This window comes from Canis lupus, chromosome 1 (genome assembly GCF_048164855.1).
Source record: "Canis lupus baileyi chromosome 1, mCanLup2.hap1, whole genome shotgun sequence".
Lineage (NCBI taxonomy): Eukaryota > Metazoa > Chordata > Mammalia > Carnivora > Canidae > Canis > Canis lupus.
Window position 1 is genome coordinate 112,509,004 of NC_132838.1, and position 25,089 is coordinate 112,534,092.

The window sequence follows — 25,089 nt, forward strand, 5'->3', positions numbered from 1 at the left end:
GGGGACAGGGTCGTAAGTTCAAAAGGATCAGGATGGGTCAGAGGCTCAGGGGACAGCAGTCAGGAATGCCAATCTTAGGTGTGACACCAAATCTCCCAAGTGGAAGAAAGTCCTCCTCTACTAGGTTTCGACAGAGGGAGACACTGAGGGTCATCGGGTCTCTATGCTAGGAGACTGAGCACTGTGACAGTCACTCACCTCCCCAGAGGGAGTCCCAGGAGGTGGTGCAGCTTGGCAGGCTCCCTGACACCAACTGCATTCGGGATCTCGGGAGCAGACACTGTGGTCCGTGTACATGGAGCAGTAGTCTAAGTGGTACTGCAGAGAGATGGGGGGGAAGAGGGGTCTCCTCAGACCTGGAGCCTGTTCCCTCATGCCCCTGCACTCTGATTACCCCAGGAACCTCACCTGCTCGGCACCTTGGACCCCACTCTATACACTCTGCCCTCAGCCCCAGGGACCTCCACTCCTCCCCCGGCTTGGGCCTGGGAACCAACCTTCCTCTCCTAGGGACTTGGGACCCACCCCACCTTTCTCCCTCCTCCCTGGGGACCATGCTATCTCCTCCCCAGCCACCCTCTCCCTATCACCCCTGTGCTCACGTCCGGGGCAGGCGCCTGGAACACAAAGGGAGGCACCTTGTAGGCCATCAAGTCCCCACGGGGCCGGCCACTGTACCCCCCGGCCACCAGCAGGACGCTGCCACCTAGCACAGCTGCCACATGTGAGTATCGACCACTGGGAGGTGCTGCTCGGCCTAGGAGAATACAGAACCCCCCCCAACCAAGGACATGAGATTCCAACCAATCTCCCCTCCAACACTTTCGGCTCCCTTGCCTGGAGGACTACGGACTCTCCTATGCCTCAGCCCAGCCTCTCACCTCCTGCTTTACCTCAATGTGTCCAAGGAAACCATCCTAGCTCGCCTGGCCCTGGCCCTGCCAGAGTTCCCACAGCCACAGCCCAAACCACCTTTAGGACAGAGCATGATCTTTGGGGTCAGAAAAACTTGGCTTCAATTCCCCGGTCTACCACTTACTTGGATTCATTTTATTTATTTCACTTTTTTAATTAAAAAATTTTTTTCTGGGACACCTGGATGGCTCAGCGGTTGAGCGTCTTTGGCCCAGGCTGTGATCCTGGAGACCCAGGATCGAGTCCCGCATTGGGCTCCCTGCATGGAGCCCGCTCCTCCCTCTGCCTATGTCTTTGCCTCTCTCTCTATGTCTCTCATGAACAAATAAATAAAATTTAAAAAAAAATTTTCTGGGCAGCCCGGATGGCTCAGCGGTTTAGCGCTGCCTTCAGCCCAGGACCTGATCCTAGAGACCAGGATCGAGTCCCACGTCAGGCTCCCTGAGTGGAGTCTACTTCTCCCTCTGCCTGTGTCTCTTTCTGCCTCTCTCTGTGTCTCCCATAAATAAATAAAGTCGTTTAAAAAAGATTTTTTTAAAGATTTTATTTATTTATTCATGAGAGACACACAGAGACACAGACACACAGAGAGGCAGAGACACAGGCAAAGGGAGAAGCAGGCTCCCTGTGAGGAGCCTAATGCAGGACTTGATCCCAGGACCCTGGGATCACAACCTGAGCCAAAGGCAGACGCTCAACCACTGAGCCACCCAGGCATCCATACTTCCTTGGGTTCAAATCATGGGTCTGACTAGCTGTGTGGCCTTGGGCAAGGGACTCAGTTTCTCTGAATCTTGGTTTCCTCCTCAACAAACAGGACCATCTTCCTGCCCTCAGGGAACCATGAGGCAGGCTGCCCTGACTCTCACGTGGTTTTGTCTGTCTGGCACCAGCCTCCCTCCTGGTGATAGCCTCTGATTTTACTCTGGAAAATCCCTCACCCACTTTAAAGAGAATTAGCTGATGCTATCAGGTGAGCACTCAGACCCAGGCCAGCCTGAAGCCAGCTGTCACTCAACTGAGCTGAGAACTTGGTTCTGCTCAAGCTGGCTGGGTTGGATTCTGTTACTCAGAACCAAGAGTTCTGACTGATGGGTAAGTGATCAGTGACTGGTGATCCCTCACCCACTTACCGATTCGTATGCTCTGCAAGCACATGGGACTTAGCCTGGGGACTCACAAACCATGGAGGAAAAGGCCTCCAGAAACCTCACACTCTGGCCTAAAGGAGAACCCGGGGAGCACCTGGGTGGCTCAGTGGTTGGGCATCTGCCTTTGGCTCAAGGCGTGATCCCGGGGTTCTGGGATCGAGTCCTGCATCGGGCTCCCCGCAGGGAACCTGCTTCTCCCTCTGCCTATGTCTCTGCCTCTCTCTTTGTGTCTCTCATGAATAAATAAATAAAATCTTTAAAGGACAAGCAGATGGGATCCCTGGGTGGCTCAGGGGTTTAGCGCCTGCCTTTGGCCCAGGGCGCGATCCTGGAGACCCGGGATCGAGTCCCACATCAGGCTCCCGGTGCATGGAGCCTGCTTCTCCTCTGCCTGTGTCTCTGCCTCTCTCTCTCTCTGTGTGTGACTATCGTAAAAAAAAAAAGAAATATATATATATATATAAAATAAAATAAAAAAAATAGGACAAGCAGAAGGGCCCTGGATTATAGGCCTCGAAGGCCAGGCCAAGGCTTTATTCCTGACGGTCAAATAGGCTTCCATGGGGAACCCTTTGGCCAGCCTACCCCTTAAATGTCAATGTCCCTTCCTCATGCTTGTTTTCTCTTCCTCGCTCTTCTGTTAAGTGCCATGGGGAGAAGAGATGGGCCTCTTGGAAGTCCACAGCCCCATGAAATGATATGCCCAGTTTGTGTGTATAGGTGCCTTTCTGAGGAGAGGGCCCATGGCTTCCTTCTGATTCTCCAAGCAGTCTGATTGAGTGAGTCTGAAGGGTTTCTCCACACCCCCTTCCAGGCAAGCCCTCAGGCCCTGGGTCAGGATCCTGACAGTTTCAGAAAGTCAACATACTGAGCCCTTTGCTAGGCGGTCTTCATTCTTCGCACCTCTTGTGACAGCCCAGTGGTGTGTTACTGTCATCCCCACTTTACAGACGGGGAGACTGAGGCACAAAGAGACGAAACGATATTTTTGTGTAGACGGTTGCTCAGGGCCAGCCATCCTGGTTCTGCCACTTGCCCATCATAGGACTTTGAAAAGGCTACATGGAGACGGTTCCCTGGGCAGCTGGAAACTGGCAAAATCTGGACTAGAGCCTAGATGGCTCTAACTCCTCCCGTCTCCATGGCAACAGTGCCCCTGCCCTGCCTCCTCCCAAGGCTTGCCTCTGGAGGCCTCCTCCAACGGGACACCTGGCTCACCCTACAAGGACCCAGGTGGCTCCTGCCCAAAGCCCAGATTCTCTGTCAGGTGATGTGTGACTCTCAGAATCTCAGGACCCCTCAGGAAAACAGACAGGCCACTCACCCTCTGGGGTTCCTGGGGGTGCGAGCTCGGCACCTGATACCCACTGATGGCAGCCAAGGTGGTAGAAGAAGAGGCCGTCCTCATAGCACTTTTCCTCCTGGTAATGGGTGTGCACGTTGCCTCCTGGGAAAGGACGAAAGGGGCACAGCTGGCAAGCCTGGTGGCAGTGGGGACACCCATGCAGGGAGCCCCAGCTCGGTGTGGGCTTGGGGCCCTGGCTGGCAGGTAGGCAGGCAGGTGGGACCAGGGAGCCTCCTCACCATAGACCACCATGTAGTTCCCCAGGACACTGGCTGTGTGGAAGGCTCTCTCCCGTGGGCCCTGAAGCCCATCCCTGCCCTTCAGGGTGGTCCACACGCGCCGATCCACATGGAAGAGCTCGGTGGAGTTCACCCGCACAGAGAACCTATTGGGAGGGACAGAGGAGGGGCTCAGGGCAGGAAGGGCTCCTCTCCCTCCTCTGGGCTCTCAAGAGCAGGGGGAGACTGGCATGATGGGGTTTATGTCCCCACAGAACAAGAAGCTTCTGGTGGGCAAGACCCAGGTCTGGCTCATCACTGGGTTCCGTGCATAATGTACCCAGGGTTGGCCACCAAGCAGGGCATAGCTGAGTGGATGGACAGGTGGGAGTGCATGGGAAGTTAAGTGGCCAAGAGAGTGGACGGAGGGTTAGAGAGTTGGTGAGCAGTGGAGAAAATAAGAAAATGAATGAATAAGTGAATGACCTAAGGAAGGAGGGACCAGATGACTGCCCTAGTCCATCAGTGGGCAAAGATCACTAAAGACTGAAGACCCAGGGTCCCGAGCCAGGTTTGGCACTGCCAGGCAGGTCACTCACCGGGCGGTGGAGGGCCGGTGTCCACCGTGAACAAGCAAGGTGCGAGAGGGGGCATGAAACACCATGGAGTGGCCGGTGGCAGCAGGGGGCCGCCCGCCTGCTGGAACCACCTGCTCCCAGTAGCCCCCGCTGGTGCTGTCGAGACGGAAACGGAAGAGGCCAGAGGAGAAGAGGTCGTGCTGGGTGCGGCCACCAGACACATAGAGCCAGATGTCGTCCACTAGGGCGGCCGCGTGACCTGCTAGGCCTGGCGGGCCCGAGGAACTCGAGACAGGTGGTGCGAGGAGCTCCCAGTGGCCCCCGTCCAGCGGACTGAAAGCCCACACATCGCTAGTGAGGGAACCATTGGCCAGCTCACCACCCATGAGCACCAGGGAGCCGGCCCAGGCCACAGCTACATGGGAGTGACGGGCAGCCTGTGGGGAAGAGACCAGGAGACAGGATGGTGACACAAAGGAAGAGTGACAGGGAAAGCCAGGCAGAGAGATGCAGAGACAGAGACATGGAGGGAAAGACAGAGACATAGAGAAAAATAGCCTAGGATACACAAAGAGAGAAAAGAAGACAGACTTAGGAAGGCAGACATGAGTGAATAAAAACAAATTGAAAAAAAAAAAGTAGGGGTGGGGGGTCGCCTGGGTGGCTCAGTGGTTGAGCATCTGCCTTTGGCTCCCGGCATGATTCCAGAGTCCTGGGATCAAGTCCTGCATTGGGCGCCCCAAAGGGAGCCTGCTTCTCCCTCTGCCTATGTCTCTGCCTCTCTCATGAAGAAATAAATAAAATCTTAAAAAAAAAAAAAAAAAAAAAAAGAAGCAGAGGAGGCAGGGGGACAGGAATAGGAGAGATGGCAGAGAAATGTAGAGAGACAAACAGACAGCCCAGAGGGGAGACACAGACACAAGAGAGCAGAAGATCAACACATGAGACAAAAATGGAGAGAGAAAAACCAAGAGAAAGAGATGGAGATGTACAGAAGGATAAGATGCAAAAAGGGAGATACAGGAACAAAAAAGAAAATAAGAGATAGAAAAGCAGCCTCGGGAGGAGGTGGGCCCATATCAAGCTGCAAGGGTGGGAGCGTATGGGGTGAGGGGCCACTCCAGGGGACCCCGGCTGGGTCTCCCAGAGTGCACAGGCGCCTCCAAGCAGGGTGGGGGTGGGGTGGGAGGCAAAGGGGGATCCATACCGGGGCAGGACTCAGGTCCCAGCGCTCCCAGGTGTTGGCAGAGAAGTTGTACAGGACCAGATCCCCCAGGGCGCTGTTGAGGTCCTGGCCTGTGGAGAGGCAGACAGGCTCAAGCCCTGGCCACAGGCTGCCAGGCCGCCAGACCCCAGACATGCATCCCATCTGCTCACCTCCAAACACGGCCAGCAGCCCCGGCGGGGACAGGAAGGCACCAGCCGCCCCGATTCGGGCCGAGAAGGCAGGGTCCCCGGCACTCACATTGTGCCACCAGCCAGCGCCCTGGTTCTCCCACAGGTGCAGGTCACAGGCACGTCCCAGGAAGCCAGGCTCACAACGGCATGGTCCCAGGGGCTGAAGGGACACAGGTGCACAAAGGCAAGGATAGAGAGAGAAAAAGAGAGAGCCAGGGGGAGGAGAGACAAAGCCAGAGTGAGACACATGGGACAGAAAGGGAGAAGGAAAAAGATGGGATGGAAAAGGAGAGATGAAATAAGAGCCAGGAAGGAGACAGGCCAACAGACGGAGGAAGAAAGGGACACAGAAACAACCAGATGGGGGCAGAAAGGTAGAAAAAAGCAGACAGACTCACACACAAAAAAAGGGAATGGGAAAGACAGAAGGCCATGGAGAGGACAACAAGGAGAGACAGCAGGAAAGGTTGGAGGAGGACAGTGGTGAGGGCAAGGTCAGCCTGGGCTGGAAGACCTCAATATGGGGAAGTGAAGGCAGGACAGCTCAAGACGTGCCACAGCCCCAAAGCTGGATGTGCACGGCTGAGGTCCGAGGTCAGTGGTCAGACGTCAGGGCTGACAAAGTGGCTGGGTGGGAGGATGGAATTGGGCCCAACAAGGGGAAGGCAGGTGCTCACAGGTGAGAGGTAGGTTACAGGCAGGACAGAAGTGGGCTCAGGCAGAGAAGGGGCTCCAGGTGAAGGTGGGATATGGCTGGAGTGACAGGTGGAGGCGGGATCTGTGGGTGATGGTGGGATCTGTGGGTGATGGCAGGATCCCAAGAAGTGATGGGGTGGCTGTCACAGGAAAGGGCACGGTGGCAGGGGAGTTTCAGGCAGGGGTTGAGGCCGGAGATGGAGTGGGTGATACGGCCACCACTCAGGGGCCCAGGGAGACACAGCTGGGGACAGGCTCACCGAGGCACAGGTGCCATGGCTGCCGCAGTAGGCTGGGCACTCCTGCAGGCTGCAGTCAGGGCCCCCCCAGCCAGGCTCACAGGTGCACACGCCGGGGGCCTGGCACTGCCCATGGCCGCTGCAGCCCCCGGGGCATAGGGTGAAGCGGAAGGAGGCGTTGAAGCCCAGCAGGTTGTAGTTGGCATCGCTGAAGAGATGCAGCAGCATCTGCGGGCACAGGATGGACTCGGCTCTGGGGCCTGGACTGGGATGGTGGCTGCTCCTGTGCCCACCCCACCCTGGGAAGCCCCACCTCCTTCCTTTGTCTCTCCACCCTTCTCTGCCCTTATATCCTTCGGTCTGACGTCAAGTCTCTCCTGCTGCCTCTTTGCCCCTCTTTTGCTTCCTTCTGTGTATTAAACCCCCTCTCTCCTCCAAACTCCCCCTAGACCTCCAGCCAGAACCCCACAGTCCAGCGCCCCCACATCCCCACCACAGTCTGGCCCCACCAACCTTGCCTGAGGAGGCCTCGATGGGTGGAGGCCGAGTGCTCCCACTCAGACTGGCAAGCAGGGGCCCTCGGGGAGAGTCACCATCGTACACGAACAGGTAGTCGTAAGTGCATTCCGTGTCCAGGAAAAGGAAGTCCAGCAGGATCCGGTGCTGGGGGCTTGGGGCTGGGTGGTGAGAGCACAGGGGCCAGGCTCAGATGTGCACCCCCTCCCCGTGCCTCCATGTGCCCCTACCCAAAAGTACCAAGCCCTGCCTGGTGATGTTGGAGGCCCAAAGATGAGTCAGACCTGAGCCCTGCCTTCGAGGGGCTCCTGGTCTCATGGCCCCGGGAGATCAGAGCTGTGACAGCAAGAAGGACAGGAGCCAGAGAAGGAATCCCAGTGTCAGTCCTGGAAAGGACTCCTGAGACCAGGCACCCCACCTCCCACCACTCAGATGGGAAAACTGAAGTGCCCCAGAGAGAATCCCACTCCAGTGGTCACATGGAGCTCTTCTTGTTTATCCCTGAGCTTCAGACACTATGCCTGGGGGGCAGGGTTCAGACCTGAGCAGAGAAGCACACTCCCAGGTGGGAGGGTCCCCTGTTCCAGGCTGATCAGAGTTCCACAGGAAGAGGCCAGTTTCTTCCCCCTGGATGGGCCAAACCTCGGAGTGCCAGAGGTCCTCTGGGCCCTCATCCAGGTCTCATCTCAGTTTGTCCTAGTAGCTAAAGGCACCGGCTTGAGTCAAACCGCCTGCGCTCACATCTTGGCTCTGCCACTTACCAGCTACTAGCTGTGGGCTTGGGCAAGTCACCTAACCTCTCTGGATCGGTCTGTTCATCTGTAAAGTAGGGTTATAACGAGGTTGATTCAAACTTCTTGGCCGCTCCTCCCATCGAGAGGGGAGGGCTGATTCTTTGCCATTTGTATCCCAGAAGACCCTCAGAAAGACGAGCTTAGCAAGACAAAAGAGCAGGATGGACACTCTGGCACTCGCACAGCTACATCAGAGAAGCCTTGCGCCTTCTACCTGAACATCACAGAATGCTCCTTCTCAGAGCACAGCTGTCAAGCTATGAAAAGCCAAAGCCACATGGAGGGGCCATGTGTAAGCGCCCCAGCTGACAGTCCCTGCTGAGCGGCCACCAGCTGCAACTGCCAGCCCTGTGAGGGAGCTTTCTTGGGCATGTGACCCAGGTGAGTGTTCCAACAACTTAAGTCCCAGCTGACATGGAGCTAGGACCACCGAAAAGGCCTGGCCCTTCCTTTTTTTTATTTTTTTTTTTATTTTTTTAAAATTTATGTACGATAGTCACAGAGACACAGAGAGAGAGAGAGAGGCAGAGACACAGGCAGAGGGAGAAGCAGGTTCCATGCACTGGGAGCCCGACGTGGGACTCGATCCCGGGTCTCCAGGATTGCACCCTGAGCCAAAGGCAGGCGCTAAACCGCTGCACCACCCAGGGATCCCCTGGCCCTTCCTAACTCTCATTCCACATCCCACACTAGGGGCTCAGAAGACTAGACCTGGGTTTCAGCTCTGCTCCTGACCTGCTGGGGGACCCTGGGCCAGCCCCGTCCCCCATGCCTCCAGCACACCCATCTGTATAACAGAGATGCTCATGCACTACTCACTAGCTGTGTGATCTTGGGCTGGTTCCACAGGCTCTCTGAGCCTCAGTTTCCTTGATGTAAAATGAAGATATTCTCCCCACCCACCAAGGCTGGTGGGAAGATTCAAGATGGTGACTCTAGGGGATCCCTGGGTGGCTCAGCGGTTTGGCACCTGCCTTCGGCCCAGGGTGTGGTCCTGGAGTCCCAGTATCGAGTCCTACATCGGGCTCCCTGCATGGAGCCTGCTTCTTCCTCTGCCTGTATCTCTGCCTCTCTCTGTGTGTGTCTCTCATGAATAAATAAATAAAATCTTTAAAAAAAAAAAAAAGATGGTGACTCTAACATGCCTGCCCAGGCCTCGTCCTCTCCTACCAGGACCATTGATTCAGCCTCTCCCTGGCCTCCTGTCTTGCCCTGACCAGGGTCCCTGAGATTGTTCCAACTTGGCATTTGGCCATGGCCCCACCCTGTTCAAAAGCCCTCCATGGTTGGGGCACCTGGGTGGCTCAGTTGGTTCAGTTTCTCTTTTTTTTTTTAAGATTTTATTTATTTATTTGACAGAGAGAGGGGGCACGCACAAGTAGGGGGAGCAGCAGGCAGAGGGAGAAACAGGCCCCCCGTAGAGTAGGAAGCCTGAAGTGGGGCTGGATCCCAGGACCCCAAGATCATGACCTGAGCTGAAAGCAGATGCTCAAACAGCTGAGCCACCCAGGTGCCCCAAGTGTCTGACTCTTGATTTCGGCTCAGGTCATGATCTCAGTTGAGTGTGGAACCTGCTTAAAGATTCCCTCTATCCCTGGTTCATTCCTACTTTCAGCACCAAAAAAATAAATAAAGCTCTCCCTCTGCCCCTTCCCCCTATGCTTGCTAGCATTCTCTCTCTTAAGAAAAAAAAAAAAAAAAAAGAAGCCCTCCATGGTTCCCCGCCATCCCGAGGGGAAAGTCCAGCTCCCTAACCCCGTGTTTAAAGTCTCATCTTGGGCAGCCCCGTGGCTCAGCGGTTTAGTGCCGCCTTCAGCCTGGGGTGTGGTCCTGGAGACCTGGGATCGAGTCCCACATCAGGCTCCCTGCATGGAGCCTGCTTCTCCCTCTGCCTGTGTCTCTGCCTCTGTGTGTGTGTGTGTGTGTGTGTGTGTGTCTCATAAATAAATAAATAAAACCTTTAAAATAAAATAAAGTCTCATCTTGGGGATCCCTGGGTGGCTCAGTGGTTTAGCGCCAGCCTTCAACCCAGGACGTGATGCTGGAGTCCCAGGATCATGTCCCACATCGGGCTCCTTGCATGAAGCCTGCTTCTCCCTCTGCCTATGTCTCTGCCTCTGTGTGTGTGTGTGTTTCTCATGAATAAATAAGTAAAATCTTAAAAAAAAAAAAAAGTCTCATCTTCTCTCACGTCTCCCCACTGCTTGCAACTCCATCAGGAGCTGGGCGTTTGCACTAAGCCTCTCCCTCTGTCTGGAGCACATATTCCCTTCACACCAGCAAACTTCCCCACCTCCTCCAGGAAGTCTTCCCTGATGCCACCTGGCTATGTTAGGTGCCTATCTTGGGGGTTCTCACTTTCCATTGTAACCTTCATTCCTCTGAGCCAGAACCGTCTATGTCTGGGTCTGTCTCCTCTACATCCAAGGAGGCCCAGAGGGCCAGGCCAAAGCCTAACTCATCTTAGGGTCCCTCCCTGACATTAACCAACACAGGGCCCAGCACTGAGCAAGGGCTCAGGAAATGCTGGATGAAGGAATGAAGAAATGCACAAAAGAAAGAATACTGAAGTTGGCAGCTCTCCCTCAGGTTCTGATCAGAGCCCCCCCCCCCCCCCCCCCCACTGAGAACATCACATAGACCCCAAACCATGGTCTGGAGAATGAAGAAGAACCATTTAGCCAGACCAGGCAACCAGACCTCCCAGAATCTTGCCAACCTCAACTAAAATCACAACAAGCTCAGTTCCCAGGATCACAACAAGTACATCTTTGTCAAGGACATGCCAGAGGCCAGCTCTCCATCTGCTTTCCCCAAGTTCCTAAGTTCAAAATCTCCTATTTCCACCTAACATGGCCCCAACCCTCATGTCTTCCTGGACAGAGCTCCAACCCCAAAACGCCCTGGTTTTCTTTTTTCTTTTCTTTTTTTTTTTCTTTTTCTTTTTCTTTTTTTTTTTTTTTTGAAGATTTTATCTATTCACGAGGGACACAGAGAAAGAGGCAGAGATATAGGCAGAGGGAGAAGCAGGCTCCCCATGGGGAGCCCAATGTGGGACTCAATCCCAGGACACCGGGATCGCAACCTGAGCCTAAGGCAGATGCTCAACCACTGAGCCACCCAGGTGCCCCTATTTTATTTTTGGATAAGTATTTATTTGAGAGAGAGAGAGAGAGAGAGAGCGCCCACAGGGATGGGAGGTGGAGGGGCAGAGGGAGGAGAGAGAAACCCAAGTAGACTCCATGCTGAGCATGGAGCTCAATGCCTGACACAGGGCTCAATCTCATGACCCTGAGATCAGGACCTGAGCCAAAACCAAGAGTTGGACACTTAAGAGCACCTGGGTAGCTCATTTAAGCATCTGCCTTCAGCTCAGGTCATGATGCCAGGGTCCTGAGATCAAGACTGACATCGGGCTCCTCACTCAGTGGGGAACCTGCTTCACCCTGTCCCTCTCCCCCTGCTTGTGCTCTCTCTCTCTCTCTCTGTCTCTTTCTGTCAAATAAAATCTCTAAAAAAAAAAAACACTTAACTGACTATGCCACCCAGGCACCCCAACCTCTTGCTTTTCTTTTTTTTTTAAGACTTTATTTATTCATGAGAGACACAGAGGGAGACGCAGAGACATAGGCAGAGGGAGAAGCAGGCTCCCTACAGGGAGCTCAATGCTGAACTCGATCCTAGGACACCAGGATCACGACCTGAGCTTGCTTATTCATGAGAGATAAGAGAAAGAGGCAGAGATACAGACAGAGGGAGAAGCAGGCTCCCTGCAGGGAGCCCAATGTGGGACTTGATCCCAGGACCCCAGGACCGTGACCTGAGCTGAAGGCAGACGCTCAACCACTGAGCGACCCAGGTGCCCCAACTCCCTGCTTTTCAAAAGCAGAACGCCTCTTATTCATGAGGATGTTCTGAGGACTAGCTACAATAAAGCATGAATGTGGTACAAAAGGAAGTGGGTCAGCTGCTTATTTTTAAAAGATGGGGGAACATGTTGGTTCTCAAAGGTGATAGGCAGTGGGGAAGCACGGGAGATCAAGAGGATCTGGAAGCCGCCTGGACTCCCTCCTACCCCAATGTCCAGGCAGCTGGTCCCCAAGTCTCACTGGTGAAATTTCCCCAGCATCTCTCAGCGCTCTCTCCACCTCCTCCATTTCTGCCCAGTTCAACACCCATCCTCTCCTGCGAGACCTGCACACCAACTCTCCAGTTCACCCCCTACCGGGCTGATGGCTCAAAATTCTTCTGTGGGTCCCCACCTATCGCAAGAGAAAACGCCAAGCTGCTCAGCATGACTTTCTTCCCCTGCTTGTGGCACCCTCCCCACCTCTCAGCCAACAGTCCAATCAGACCAGGAAAACCCAGACATGGCTCCAGAGACACACCTGCCTCTCTTTTGTCTTCACAGAAGCTGTTCCTTTTTTTCATACAATAAACTCCTATGAATGCTTCAGAACTCTACTTCAGAGGCTCCTCCTCTGTGACCCGCCCCAGGAGAATACTCTCAACCCCCTAAGCCCATCTACCCAACCCCCCTACCTCCTTCTGTCTCAGCCCTGGACATACTGTGGGATGAGTGTCTGCGTCCAGCCTTACCATCCCCAACCAGGCTGGGGCTCTATAAGGCCAGAGAATGATGTGTCCATCAAACACATACATACACTTCCCATTGTATGCTCACCCACACCCCCAGACAGGGATGGCTCCCAAGCTGGGGACAGACACACTGGTCCCCAAGAAACATGCTTCATCCATACCCCACGCAACAGCCACAGAGACCTAAAGCATAAATCAGATCACGTCCTTCCCTGTTCAAAACCCTCCCACAACTCCCTGGATAAAGACCAAGGTCTGCAGCCTGTAAAGGGAGGCTATGCATGATCTGCACCATCACACCTCTGGCCTTTGCCCAGAACTTCTTCTGGAGGACTCTTATTTCTCCTTGGACACTAGCTCCTATATCCACTGCCCAGAAGCCTTCCTGGACTTCTCCATCCCCTGCCTTTGCACTCCACTACCACCACCCTACTGCCCTCAGGGTATATAGCTCAAAATCACAAGGTCCTCCACCCTCTGGCTCACTGTCTTGTATTCTGTGTCCTAGCACACTGGATTTCTAGTTTCTCCAAAGCATCATCCCTCCTGCTTCCAGGCCTTTGCATGGGCTATTCTCCTGGCCTGGGGTGCCCTTCTGTTCCCTCCTATTCCCTCCTACACAAGCCTCTGATCTTAGCTACAAGCCAGGCTAAGTCAGAGGTCTTCCAAGCTTCTCACTCCCTGGGGGTGGGTTTGCTCCCCATACTGGACTAGGAACCCATAAGGATAGGGTTGGGGCCTTTGCACAGGCTGTTCCCTCTGGAATGCTCTTCCTCTTGGCTGATTACTATTGGTCCTTTAGATCTCAGCTCAGACACCTCTTCCCCCAAGAAGCCCTCTCTCTTCTCCCAGCCTCCAGGCCAGGCATTACCTCTGGGCTCCCACAGGCTCCTGTGGTTCTTCCATCACAGTCCCAACCCCTCTGGATTGTCATTGTCTATTCATGTGTTTGTCTTTCCCACTGGATTCTAAGCCCCAAATCATCACAGATTGCTAGGGTTGTCCTGGTCTCTGTTATGTCCCAGTGGCAAACATGTCTGGCACATGAATGACTGAAAAAAAAAAAAAAAAAACAATGTCTTTATCAAAGTACTTTAAAAATAACAACAGTATAGGGACACCTGGGTGGCTCGGCGGTTGAGCAACTGCCTTCAGCTCAGAGTGTGATCCTGGGGTCCAGGAACTGAGTCCCGCATCAGGCTGTGAGGAACCTGCTTCTCCCTCTGCCTATGTCTCTGCCTCTCTCTGTGTCTCTCATAAATAAAATCTTTAAAAATAAGTAAATAAATAAATAACGACAGTATAATTCTAATACCATTTATTGTGTACTTACTATGTGCCAGGCCTGTTCAATAGTGTTCTCATTTAATTCCAACAACCCTATGTGGGCAGTACTAGCGTGAACCCCACTTGGGAGGAGGGGAAGTGCCTGCCCAAATTCACAAAGCTAGTGAGAAGTGGAACCCAAATTTGAAGCAGGTGGCTGGGCTCAGAGCCTGAGCTGGTAACAGTTATTCAGAATATCTCTCATTGATGCTCTTGGCTTGTAACTGTCCATCTGGGTCTGGGTGCAACTCCCCCACCAGTCTTCAAGGCCTTCCCAGGGCAGGGCCCAGGTTGGCTGCTTTTCAGAGCAAAGGGCCTAGACCAGAAGCGGGTGTGGGAATGCGGTGAGTGGGATTAATGAGTGCACAAATGAATGAATTAGCGAATGGGTGGGTGTGTGACCCACGCGGCCCCACTCACCCTCGATGAGCCACTCGCAATTGCCATTGACGCTGTAGTTGCCCGCACCATCCGTCACGAAGCCTGGAGCCTCCCGCAGCACTTGCCGCTGCCCCTTGCAGTCCCCTGCCCGGGCCCCAGGGAACAGCGGCCCCAGCAGGGCCAACGGCAGAGCCAGCGCCACGGCCAGAGCCGAGCCCAGGGCCATCGCCGCCTCCCGCAGACCCTTACAGACGGGACAGGCCTGAAAGACCGGGAGAGGAACCTCCACGCGGCGTGAGGCCCCGCAAATGTGACCTCTATAGACGGGACATGGCCTTGTAGACCCGGGAGGTCGAGGAACTGCAGACCCCGCGACGGGGACCGCCGCAGCAGAAGGGCTCGGGAAGTCGAGGAGTAGGCCCTATAGACCCATGCAGGGACCTGTAGATGGGGTCGTTATGGACGGGGCCGACCCCTAGGGACCGTGGGAGTCCCTCATAGTTACGGGCCCCCATAGGCTAGCTGACCCCATAAACGGTGTCCAGCAGTTACGGACTCGGGCCGCTGCAGGCGGAAACGGACCTTATATACGGGTGGGTCCCCAGGGGGCGAAGGGCTCTACAGCCCGGCGGGGGCCTCCACAGAGGGTGCGGGTCGTGCCGGGCCAGGCCTGGAAGGTCCGAGAGAGACCCCTCCAGCCGGGGGCGGGGCGCGAGCGGGTGCCGGGGGCGGAGCCCGTCTGCAGGGGCTCGGGCCTGGACCCCATAGACGCACTCGCTTGCTCACCCACCCGCGCCTCCCTCCGGAGCCGGATGGGCCAGATCAGAGAGACGAGGGGACGCTCGGGCCAGAGCGGCCTGGGAAGACCCGCTGGGAGGACGAGGGGGCGGGGGCCGAGCGGCCGCTGTGGGAGGAAAGATGGAGAGGAGGCGAGAAGCTGCAGAGCCGCAGGTCAGAGCGGCCCTGGGAGGACTGCGGAGCATCCAACCCCACCCCTCCACAGAAGGAGACTTCCGGAAGCTTCCCCGCCCATTTGCTCCCAGACGCGTGCGCAGCAGGGACCGCCTCCGTCTGCGAAGAGAGAAGTACACATGCGCAGTGCGAAAGTCGTAAGCCGGGCTCGGGGTACAGGTGGTTGAGCAAAGTTTGTGCCACTGGAGGGCGCCTCTAGCTCTGACTGGAGAAGAGACGGCGAAATTAAAAGCGGTGTAGTGAGGAGGGTTCTGTTAGATGAATCGCTGGTTCAGTGCTGCCAGCGTCTGGGCCAGCGTGAAGGCCAGGGCTATGCAGGCCCCTCCCAAAATGCCATTTCACAGACGGACACACCGAGGCCCAGAGCCTGGGCTGGTTCACGCTCCGCCCCGCCTCTGAGCACTGGCAAGATGTAAAGAGGCCATTTTATAGATAAAAACTCAACGAATCCGCTTTATTTTGGCAAGAAGGGAGAAAGTCTTTCTGCCGGGGACCTGAGGGGGGGCCCCCGGATGGAGATGGGGTGGGCAGAGCTCGGGTCCGAGGTCACAGAGATCCAAGGGAAGGTTTGAGTCGAGACCAGATTCACAATTTCCGTCCCAGGAGCAATGGCTCGGGGTCGCGGAGTCCTGGAGAGTCACGGGCAGGGTCCCGGCGATCGTCACTGGTGTTCCGGGGTCCGGCGGGATCAGAGGTCTCGGAGGGGGCCAGGGGGCCGTAGGTCTCGGAACAGCGGGAGCCCAGAATCCGGCGCCGCTCGGGGCAGGGGCTGAGGGAGGGGACGGGGAGAGCGGCTCCCGCGGGACCGTTTGGCACAGAAGTCGGGGGAACGGGAGAGGGGGGCGGGCCAGTACGCACCCCTACCTGGGCGCGCGGGGTGGGGAGGGTCGGGAAGGCCTGGGATGGCAGAGCCCTGGGGCCGGGATAGAGCGGGGATCCGGAGCCCGGCCGGGGCCCGGCGCGCGGCCCATGGGGCGGGGTGGGCTAGGGTGCTCAGACCGGGGGTGCGGTGCCCCCGGCCGTGTGCATGCTGAAGTATTCGGTGAAGCCGGTGTGCGGCGCCGCCGTCTGGGGCACGAGCGGCTGGTAGGGCGGCGTCGGGCCATCCCAGCTCGGGTCGGCCGCCTTGGGGAACCGAGCGGGAAGGGGCGGGGAGGCCGCGCCCGGCTCGGCCATGGTCACCACGCGGCCCCTCGGGGCCACCGCCGCCGCCACCGCCGTCTCCTCCACCTGCTTCCCGGCCTGGGAGGGGGGTCAGGGTCAGAGGCCGTCCGGGACCCACGGGGGGCAGATGCGGCCCCGAAGGCCCGTCCCCCTCCCCGCAAAGGAGCCCCCCTCCCGAGGTGCGGGCGCAGGTGTCAGTCGGGGAAGGGGCGGGTGGCCGGGCGTCTGGGCAACGGGGCCAGGTACTCAAGGGGCGGCGTGGGAGCGCGCGGGGCGAACTCCGGCGGCGGCCGGGGGGCGGGCGGGGAGCCGCGGAAGGCGGGGGGCGGGGGCACCGCGCGTGGCGTCTGCGGGGGCGTGCGCAGCAGCGCCAGGACCCAGTCGGGCAGGGTGGGCGCGGGCGCCGGGGGGCGGTCGCGGCGCGGTGTGGGGGCTCGGGGCGTGCGAAAGGCAGGGGGTGGGCTCAGGCGCTTGGGAGAGGGGGGCGGCGGCGGGGCCGGGAGCGGGGTCAGGTACTCCAGGGGCGGCGCCAGCAGCTCCTCGTGCGCCGGGGGCGCGGGGCTTACGGAGGAGGCGGGCGGGGGGATGGAGAAGAGCTCCGTGAAGTTGGGCACCGAGTCGCTGATGAACGTCACGTTCCCATAGACGTGCTGCGGGAAGGCCTTGTCCGTGGATTGGCTCCCTCCGGGGCCCGGGGCCCCGGCTGAGGCGATCTGCGACGTGCGCACGTGGTACGGGAAGTTCTTGTTGGCCGCCGACGGGCGCGTCATGATCTGGGGCGAGAGCCAGGTGCTGGTTGGAGAAGTACTGTCCAGGCCTCAGGCCGTCTCCATAAACACGGGGTCCTAAGGATTCCCCTTCACTTGACATCCCCCACGCTTGCCTGCGGCCCTTCAGCCTGGATTAGACACCTACTCTGAGCTCTCACCGTGCCCTAGCTCCGACCTTTTTCCTCCCTCAACCACCCTGCGATGTTTCCTCCATCAGCCCTGATCACTGACTTATCGCTGGCTGGTTAAGGGTCAGAGCCTTTCACTGTCCAGTATGATAGCCACTAGCCATATGGAGCTGTTTACATTTATATTAATCAAAAGTAAACGAAAAGTTTTGCTTCTAATTACACTGGCCACATTCAAGTGCTCAGTTGCCACACGTGAATAGTAGCTCTTGTACTGGGCAGCACAGAGTTTAGAATATTTTCATAAACACAGAAAGATCAGTTGGACAACACCAGATAGACTCTATAGAATGTTAACTCCATGAGGGCAGGAATTTGTTCAGTTCCTTACTGAATCCCCAACAGCTAGAACAGTACCTGGGCTCATAGGTGCTCGATAGGTATTGGTCAAATGTAGAGATGTGTCCCCAGTTAGTCTAGTAGGTCATGGGGGCAGGGACTGGGTGTGCAGCCCATGGGAACCTAGCACAACCCCCCCACCCCCACCCCTCCAAGGTTGTGCTCAGTAGGAAACAAGGAACTGTGGAATGCCGGAGGTGGAGCAGTGCTGAACTAACAGCGTTTTTTAGGAAAGAAAGCAGCTGAAGGTGAAGTCTAGCTAAAAGGGCACTGCATTTCCGTGTTCGGGCTAGCACCCTACCTCTCGCCCCACAGCTCACTGAGTATGGGATCTGGGGCATGTTGATAAAACTCCCTGAGCCTCACTGGGGAAAAGAGATTGCAGTGCCTACTTAGAAAGATGAGGAGAGGGTAGAAATGCAAACCCCTGGCACAGAGCTTGGCACATGATGGTTCCTAGCATTTCTCCTCTCTCTGTTCCTTTCAGACTTCCCGCAGAGCTTTTAGAAGTGCTGTCCTGGGAAGGTCAGTCTGTACCTAAGTCAGGCTCTGGGGTGGAAGATGGGGGACTGGACCATCTGTGACTGAGTACATTCCCTCCCCAGGTCCATGTTGTGGACCTCTGGGGTAAGGACCTATATCTCTGTCCAGCTCCCTCTGCTGGTATGCTGGGGAAGGACTGGGCTCAAGTCTCTGACCTAATACCAAATGCTATGGAGCCCTGGCAGTTCACCTCCCCTATCTGGGCCTTAGCTTCTAACCCTTTCTGTAGCGTGGGTTCAATAACCATTATCCATCCTGTCCTGGGGCTGCTCTGACAATTAAACAAGGCATACAAACATATAGATGAATGAACTGTCACCCAGAAGGCCATATAGAATATAAACCAGGGCAAAGAGGTTTGGTGCTGATACTCTCTTGATATCATTCAGATCTAGGCCTCCTGGGGTCCCTGCCTGGCCCACCCCACCTGCTTCTTCCTGGACAATGGCCTGTGATGGCAGATGGGAGAATGTGTTGGGGAAGGCTGTAGTAGTGACCAAGGAGTTTGGGAAAGGTAGTGGGGTGGGATACAGAAGGGAAATGTGAGTCTGGGGACACAGGTTCCGAATGGGAATGGAAGGGGGCAAAGAAAGAGGGTAGAGTTATTGGACACCCGACTGGTTCAGTTGGTACAGCATGCGGCTTCCTGATCTCAGAGTCGTTGAGTTCGAGCCTCACATTGAACACAGAATTTATTTAAGAAAAAAAATGGGGCAGTAGGGTTGGAGGAAGAGGGCAGGACAAGGTAGGAGAGAGGAATAAAAGAAGGTGGACTCTGGGGGGTATATAGAGTAGCCTGCAGGCTCTCAGTAAATGTCTGTTGGATGACTAAAGGAATGAAGTGAAGGAAATGGATGGAGAGCTCAGAACAGAAGATTCAGAAAGATCAGGGGTGGGGACCCTCACGTGTCCCCCGCCCATCAGGCTCCCACTCCCACCTGGATGCCCTTCCTCACCAGGAATACGCCATGAGCATACAAATGGATCCCCAGCTGGATGCCATTGACAATCTTCTCCCGGGCCCACTTAGGGATCCCAAAGTTGGCGATCAGGGCCATGACAGGAACCGCAAAGAACCTAAAGGGAAGGTACTGGGTCAGTAGAAACACTGCCCTGCCCTCCTACCCACCCCATGGCCCCAGCTCCCCTGCCATGCACACGCACAGGGCCCCAGTGGGTCCCAAACCAGAAAGAAGTCAAGTGTGACCTTCAGAAGCCAGACGTTAAAAGGGGCCAGGAATCCCACTAGCCTGGGAAATTCTGGAAGGAGAGACTAGGTTGAATTTAACTCAGCTCCACCCCACCCCAAATCCTAGCACCTGATAGAAAATCAGAAGGTGTCTGGTGAATGAATGAACATAAGGACTTACTGCATCTCCCGTATATAAACTCATTAACTCTCACAATGACTCTATGAGGCAAGTACAGTTTCTATCCCCACTAAACAGGTAAGGAAACTGAGGCAGACAGAAGTTAATTGATTTGTGTGAGGTCACACAGCTTACAAGGTTTGGAACTGGGATCCAAACCCAGGCAGTCGGGCTGAGAATCTGTCTACTGTCCTGCTATGTCACATTGAATGATTAAAAAAAAGGTTACAACTAGCTTTCATTGAACAGTTATTATGTGCCAGACCCAATATTACCAACGCATGCTCAAGATAATCCTTTCTTTACAGGTAAGCAACCTGAGGCACTTTTTTTTTTTTTTAACTTGGGAAAGTAATTTTTTCCAGGCCACAAAGTGAGTAAGTGGCAGACCCTGGCACAGCTGCCTGACTCAAAAGCCCGTCAGCCTCACTGAGGAGGGTCTGAGAAACGGAGAGCCATTTCTGGGAGGCCCCAGGAGACAGGGACAGGTTGGGGCCCCAGCACGTCTCACCAGAGGGTGTAGGCAGCAAAGAAGGGCACGTAAAAAGGCTGCTTCTCCGGGAAGTGGCGCAAGGAGATGAGCACGGCGTAGCAGAACCACACGTAAGCCGCCACCTGCAGCCCAATGAGCCCATAGCCCGCCGGCGACTCATACGTGTACAGTACCTGGCCCGGGTCAAAGAACTGGACCCAAGGGAGAGGGTTCATCATAGCCCTGACCCCCTGCCTTCCATACAGGGGCCCCAGACCCCACCCCTGGGCACCCAGGGGGCAGAGGTACTTGGTCAGGACAGAAGCAGCAGGAGAGCACAAAATGGAAATAGAAGCATGTAGAGAAGGGCAGCACATTTCCTACCAGGGGCCCAGCATGGGGCTAGACACCTACGACACATAAGCTTTTCCATTTGCATCCACTTGATGAAGTTAGGTCTTATTATCACCCCACTTCACAGATGGGGACACTGAGGCTAAGACGGACACCTTTTGGTCAAAGCCGAGGTGACATAAAGCCTCAGAGGAGCCCTCTGGGACAGGTAAGACCCTACTAATTTTACAGAAGAGGAAACAGGCTTAGAGGGGGTGGGCATTACCAGAGGTCAGCTAGCTGGGAGGTGAGAGAGCTAGAGTGGCATCCAGGTCTGTGGGACTCCTGAACTCTCAGGCATGACATCGAGCATAAATGTGACAGACAGCGAGAGACAGAGGGAGGAGGAAGAAGGCTCCTCAGAGATGGGGAAGAGGGGAGGCAGGCACTCGAGAGACAGATGGGCAGGCAGAAATCGCAGAGTGGGAGAGAGCGAGCCAGCAAGGGTGCGATGTGGGGAAGGGCTGGCAGACAGGTGGAGGAGGTGGCCAAAAGCTTTGGGTGGGGTGGGGGCGGGTGGCACTCACCTTGGCCTCATAGATGAGCAGCACCACGTGGGTAAGAGTGTACAGGGTCATGTAGACCGACAACTTCACAGAGCCCGAGTGGCTGATGCGGCCCCTGGCGGCCAGCCATGAGGGGAGACAGCAGGGGTGGGGGCTGTCAGGGAGAAGCGGGCAGCCACCCCCCAGGTCCACCCAAGTGCCCTGTTCCCTAGCCCCACCACACCTCCCCCTCGCATGCCCTCCCGCCCCAGCCTGGGCACCGTGTCACCGTGAATCCCTTCCCCAGAAGGATGAGCATCAGCAGGAAGATGAGGAAGCTGGAGGAGAAGAGCAGCTTGGCTGGGAGAAGGGAGGAGAGGGCGTCTCAGACACGGGGCTCAGAGAGAGCCCGGGCACCCTTCCCCGGCCCACTTCATTCTCACCCAAGATCTTCAGACTCTCGTTGCCAATGCCATCAGTGGCATACTGGCCCCAGTAGATGCAGAAAAACAGGAGGCTCAGGACTGAGGGGAGAATGGGCAGAGGGAGGAAAGACAGAAACCGGCTTTGGGGCATCACTGTTCCCTAGCACTGTGATCCAGATGGCCAGAACCCCTCCTTCATCCCCATCAGGATTCAAGACTATTTACTCCCACTGATGTCCTGGGAGACTCCTGAGTTCAAGCCCCAGCCCCACCTCTGCAGGACCCAGATTCCAGGCCCACAGGCCCCTCCTCCCTCACACCCAGATGTCCAAGTCCCCAGCCCCTCCTCCCTCAGACCCAGGAGTCCTGCCCCCAGCCCCTTCTCCCTCAGACCCGGGAGTCCTGCCCCCAGCCCCTTCTCCCTCAGACCCAGGAATGAGGCCCCCAGCCCCTCCTCCCTCAGACCCAGGAGTTCTGCCCCCAGCCCCTCCTCCCTCAGACCCAGGAATGAGGCTCCCAGCCCCTCCTCCCTCAGACCCAGGAGTCCTGCCCCCAGCCCCTCCTCCCTCAGACCCAGGAGTCCCGCCCCCAGCCCCTCCTCCCTCAGACCCAGGAATGAGGCCCCCAGCTCCCTCCTCCCTCAGACCCAGGAATGAGGCCCCCAGCTCCCTCCTCCCTCAGACCCAGGAGTCCTGCGCCCAGCCCTTCCTCCCTCAGACCCAGGAGTTCTGCCCCCAGCCTCTTCTCCCTCAGACCCAGGAGTTCTGCCCCCAGCCCCTCCTCCCTCAGACCCAGGTATCTGGACCCTAGCTCCCTCCTCTGGCAGAACTCAAAGTTGTGATACTCTAAACCTCACCCTCCACTCCTGCTGCAGCCATGAACATTTTATAAGTTGTGTGGAGTAACTGTCGACCTTTCAGCAAATCTAGAAGAGAGGGAGGGTCAGGTGGTTCACAGACAGGAAGGAAAGTAGCTCATCTACCCCAGTCCTGCCCCCCATAACTCCTAACCCCACCACTACCACCATGTGCTGGACTCACATCCAAAGTAACAGGAGAGGAAGAAGATGAGGATGAAGATGAGAAGGAAAGTCACATCCGTCTCCAGGATCCCTGCCGATTTGGAAGAAGGAGGAAATGGTAGGTCAGGATAGCCATCCCTCAGCAGGCATTCCACTCTGACGTCCCTCAAAGATCCTGGCTTCTGGGTCCCCCTATGCTCACCAAACTCATCAGCCGAGAAATGCCGAGTCCAGAAGGACTTGCCATTGGTGAGGACCATCTCGTACTCCAGCTGTAGCCCATCTCCCTGTGGAGAGTGTGTTGGCCTAAGTCAGGGAGTGGGTGGGGGGGGTGCTGGGCAGGCAGGGGGTCAGCAGGACGGCATGGAAGAGAAGGCCCAGGTGGCCGGCCCAGCCCCTTACCCCACACTTGCTGAGTGCGATGTACCACCACCTCTCTCGCACTGAGCGGAAGCTCCGGCCACTGGAGCAGCTCAGGTAACGAGTTCCCTCCTCTGACACTACCTGAAAAGGAGCAAGAAGAAGGCTGATGCCTGTCTGCACAGCCCTGAGGCTGTCGGCCTTCAGCACCTGCCCACTCCCAGACTGGGCCCATACCTGACAGCCTGACCAGGCGTACTGGGTGGTAAGGTTGATGACTTGGTTGTTCTCGGGCCTGATCACTGACTCCTTGGCCAGGCAGTCCTGGGGAAGGCAGGGACTTGGTCACCCTCTGGCCAGCCTCGACCTTCTCCTCCCTCCCATGTAACCTCCTCACAGCCTTTACCTTGTCCCCTGCCTTGTACACAGCCGGCCACTGGGATGGGTCGTCGAAATAGAGGAGGATGTTCTGACAGCACTTGGCCTGTAAACCCAGAGCTTTTGAAGTTTGGGGAAGTGCGGGGAGCTGGGCTGGCCCTTGCCTCAGGAGGCCAAGGGAGTACCCAGCCTCAGCATGGAGACTGGCTGGGGAAGGCTCACCTCAGGGTATCGGAAACGGAAGTCCAGTCGGCCGTAATCCGAAAGAAAGCAAAACCTCGTCAGGAACACCCAGTCCTGGAAAAGGGGCCCAGTCCGAGTCCTTTGAGAACTCCCTGGACTCCATAGGCCTTCAACTTTCCTTCCCTACCCTTCGGTACTTGGTTCCCAAGAAACACAGGGGACCAAGTTACCTCCCAGATCCTTCTGTGATCCCTTCACCTTGGGTCCTGGATTCTTGCCTCAGATGCCCCCCCACCCAAGTTTCTTCAGTTTCTTCTCCCCTCAAACACTTCTCCCGTTTTCCAAGTGCCTTGAGAAAGACCCTGGAGGCCAGATCCCCACCCTGGCCACGTTCAGTCCTAGACTCCACCTGACTGCCATCCCTCCCCCCCCGCCCCGGGGGGTTATCCACACACACGCCCCCACGGTGGTCCCAGAGACCATCTCGTGCTGGGGAATATTCCAAACGGCTCTCGCCCGGGCCTGAGCAGGAGTGTGAACTCCAGGCTCTCCGCGGAGTGAAAAGTGCTGTCCCTTCAGCACCACCTCGGCGTCCCCCCAACCCCCACTCCAAACTCCGACTCTCCCAACCAGTCCCTCCTCCCCGCCCAGCTCTGACCTCAATGTCCCTCCTGCCATCCCCAAGTCTCTTCCCGACCCCACAGCCCCTCTCGGCCTCAACACTGACCCAGCCCCCCCACCCCGTAACCCTCAGCCCCGTTCCCCCCACGCGGCTCCCGCGGCTCCCGGGGGCCGCCCGGGAAGGGTGCCAGGGGGCGGGGCGGCCCCCCTCCCTCCCTTCCCTCGCGTCCCCGGGGGCCCGGCGGGCGGCAGGGGAGGGCCCAGCGCGCTCACCTCTTTGGAGCTGAGGTTGCCCCGCACGTACTTGGCCCGGGCGCGGGGGGGCAGCGGCAGCAGCAGGAGCAGCAGCGGCGGCAGCAGGCGGCGCAGAGCGGGCGCGCGCGGGGGCTCCATTCCGCCCGCTCCGGGCCCCGGCCCCGGCCCCGGCCCCAGCTCGGCTCCGGCTCCGGCCCGGCGACGGCGGCGAGAGCGCGCGGGCCGGCCAGCGCGCGCCCCCGATTAAAGGGGCCGCCGGGCGCTGCGTTCCCCGCCCCCCTCCTCGGGGATGGCCCGGCCTGGCGCCTTCCCAAGCGGTGTGACAGAGGACGCCCCTTTCCTAGCCTCTCCACCCCGCCCCAGCCTCAGTTCTCCCCTCTGGGGGTGTCCCTGATACCTCTGGCTCCCCGTGTCCTACGCTGAACTCCCGTTCCCCCAGCCATGCCTCCTCCTCCAGACTGCCATCTCGGGGTGACCCCCAACCCACAGACCCCAGCTCTGTCCTGACTTCCCCCAGATTTAGTCCCCAAACTGCTCTTTGATTGCTCATCCCCGCCCCCATGACAACCATCCCCAGCTGTGTCCACCCGCGATCCCATGGGCTCTGTGAAGTGCCCACAGGGACACAGAAGAGGGAGAGGGCACACCACTTGTTCTGGGCCACAACCACTACATTCTGTTGCCTGGCCCTGTCCAGTCGCCGCTCACCAGGGTGTGAAATCTGGCTGCTGTGAGGCAGAAGAGGTGGTGTTGTGAGAAGCCCAGAGCAGAGTGAAACCAGCCGCCTGGGTTCAAAACCCAGCTTTGCCACTTTCTCATTAGACCTCCGCCAAGTCGTGTGATCTCCCACTTCAGTCCCCTGCCGGCTGGTTCCAACCTTATGGTTTCCCAGTGGGCAATGAGGATCCCTGGAAAGGCTTAACAGAGTAGCATCCAAGTCCCTCAGCTTCGTTTTCCTGATCAGATTCCAACAAACATTTCTAGCTTCATTCCT

General features: G+C 57.0%; 2 protein-coding genes across 5 annotated transcripts in view; both read right to left on the reverse strand.

Annotated features, from left to right (window-relative positions):
- Window positions 1-15,127, reverse strand: part of MEGF8 (multiple EGF like domains 8) — a 42,525-nt gene extending 27,398 nt beyond the window's left edge. For 2 of the 3 annotated variants that reach the window (XM_072775943.1, XM_072775937.1), the window contains exons 1-10: window positions 14,196-15,126; window positions 7,054-7,217; window positions 6,562-6,768; window positions 5,585-5,765; window positions 5,415-5,503; window positions 4,229-4,644; window positions 3,651-3,796; window positions 3,391-3,513; window positions 603-757; window positions 199-318 (exon numbers count right to left, since the gene is read on the reverse strand). In XM_072775943.1, coding sequence (XP_072632044.1) covers window positions 199-318; window positions 603-757; window positions 3,391-3,513; window positions 3,651-3,796; window positions 4,229-4,644; window positions 5,415-5,503; window positions 5,585-5,765; window positions 6,562-6,768; window positions 7,054-7,217; window positions 14,196-14,382 — 1,788 coding nt within the window. In that variant the 5' untranslated portion in view covers window positions 14,383-15,126. Of the gene's footprint in view, window positions 1-198; window positions 319-602; window positions 758-3,390; window positions 3,514-3,650; window positions 3,797-4,228; window positions 4,645-5,414; window positions 5,504-5,584; window positions 5,766-6,561; window positions 6,769-7,053; window positions 7,218-14,195 lie in introns of all 3 variants that reach the window. The other variant, XM_072775949.1, reaches the window with a different exon arrangement.
- Window positions 15,128-15,552: 425 nt separating this feature from the next.
- TMEM145 (transmembrane protein 145) lies at window positions 15,553-24,275 on the reverse strand. Of its 2 annotated transcripts, none has more exons than XM_072776102.1 (15): window positions 24,114-24,275; window positions 23,259-23,333; window positions 23,065-23,142; window positions 22,896-22,982; window positions 22,701-22,802; window positions 22,501-22,585; window positions 22,318-22,389; window positions 22,134-22,202; window positions 21,296-21,376; window positions 21,134-21,212; window positions 20,895-20,988; window positions 20,014-20,186; window positions 19,089-19,209; window positions 16,859-17,065; window positions 15,553-16,370 (listed from the first exon to the last, which is right to left on the reverse strand). In XM_072776102.1, exons 1-15 carry the CDS (start codon window positions 24,231-24,233, stop codon window positions 16,122-16,124), a joined length of 1,692 nt encoding a protein of 563 aa, XP_072632203.1. In that variant the 5' UTR covers window positions 24,234-24,275; the 3' UTR covers window positions 15,553-16,121. The 2 variants fall into 2 exon arrangements, with proteins under 2 accessions (XP_072632203.1, XP_072632210.1); XM_072776109.1 differs by having other exon boundaries at window positions 15,553-15,897; window positions 24,114-24,273.
- Window positions 24,276-25,089: the final 814 nt, after the last annotated feature.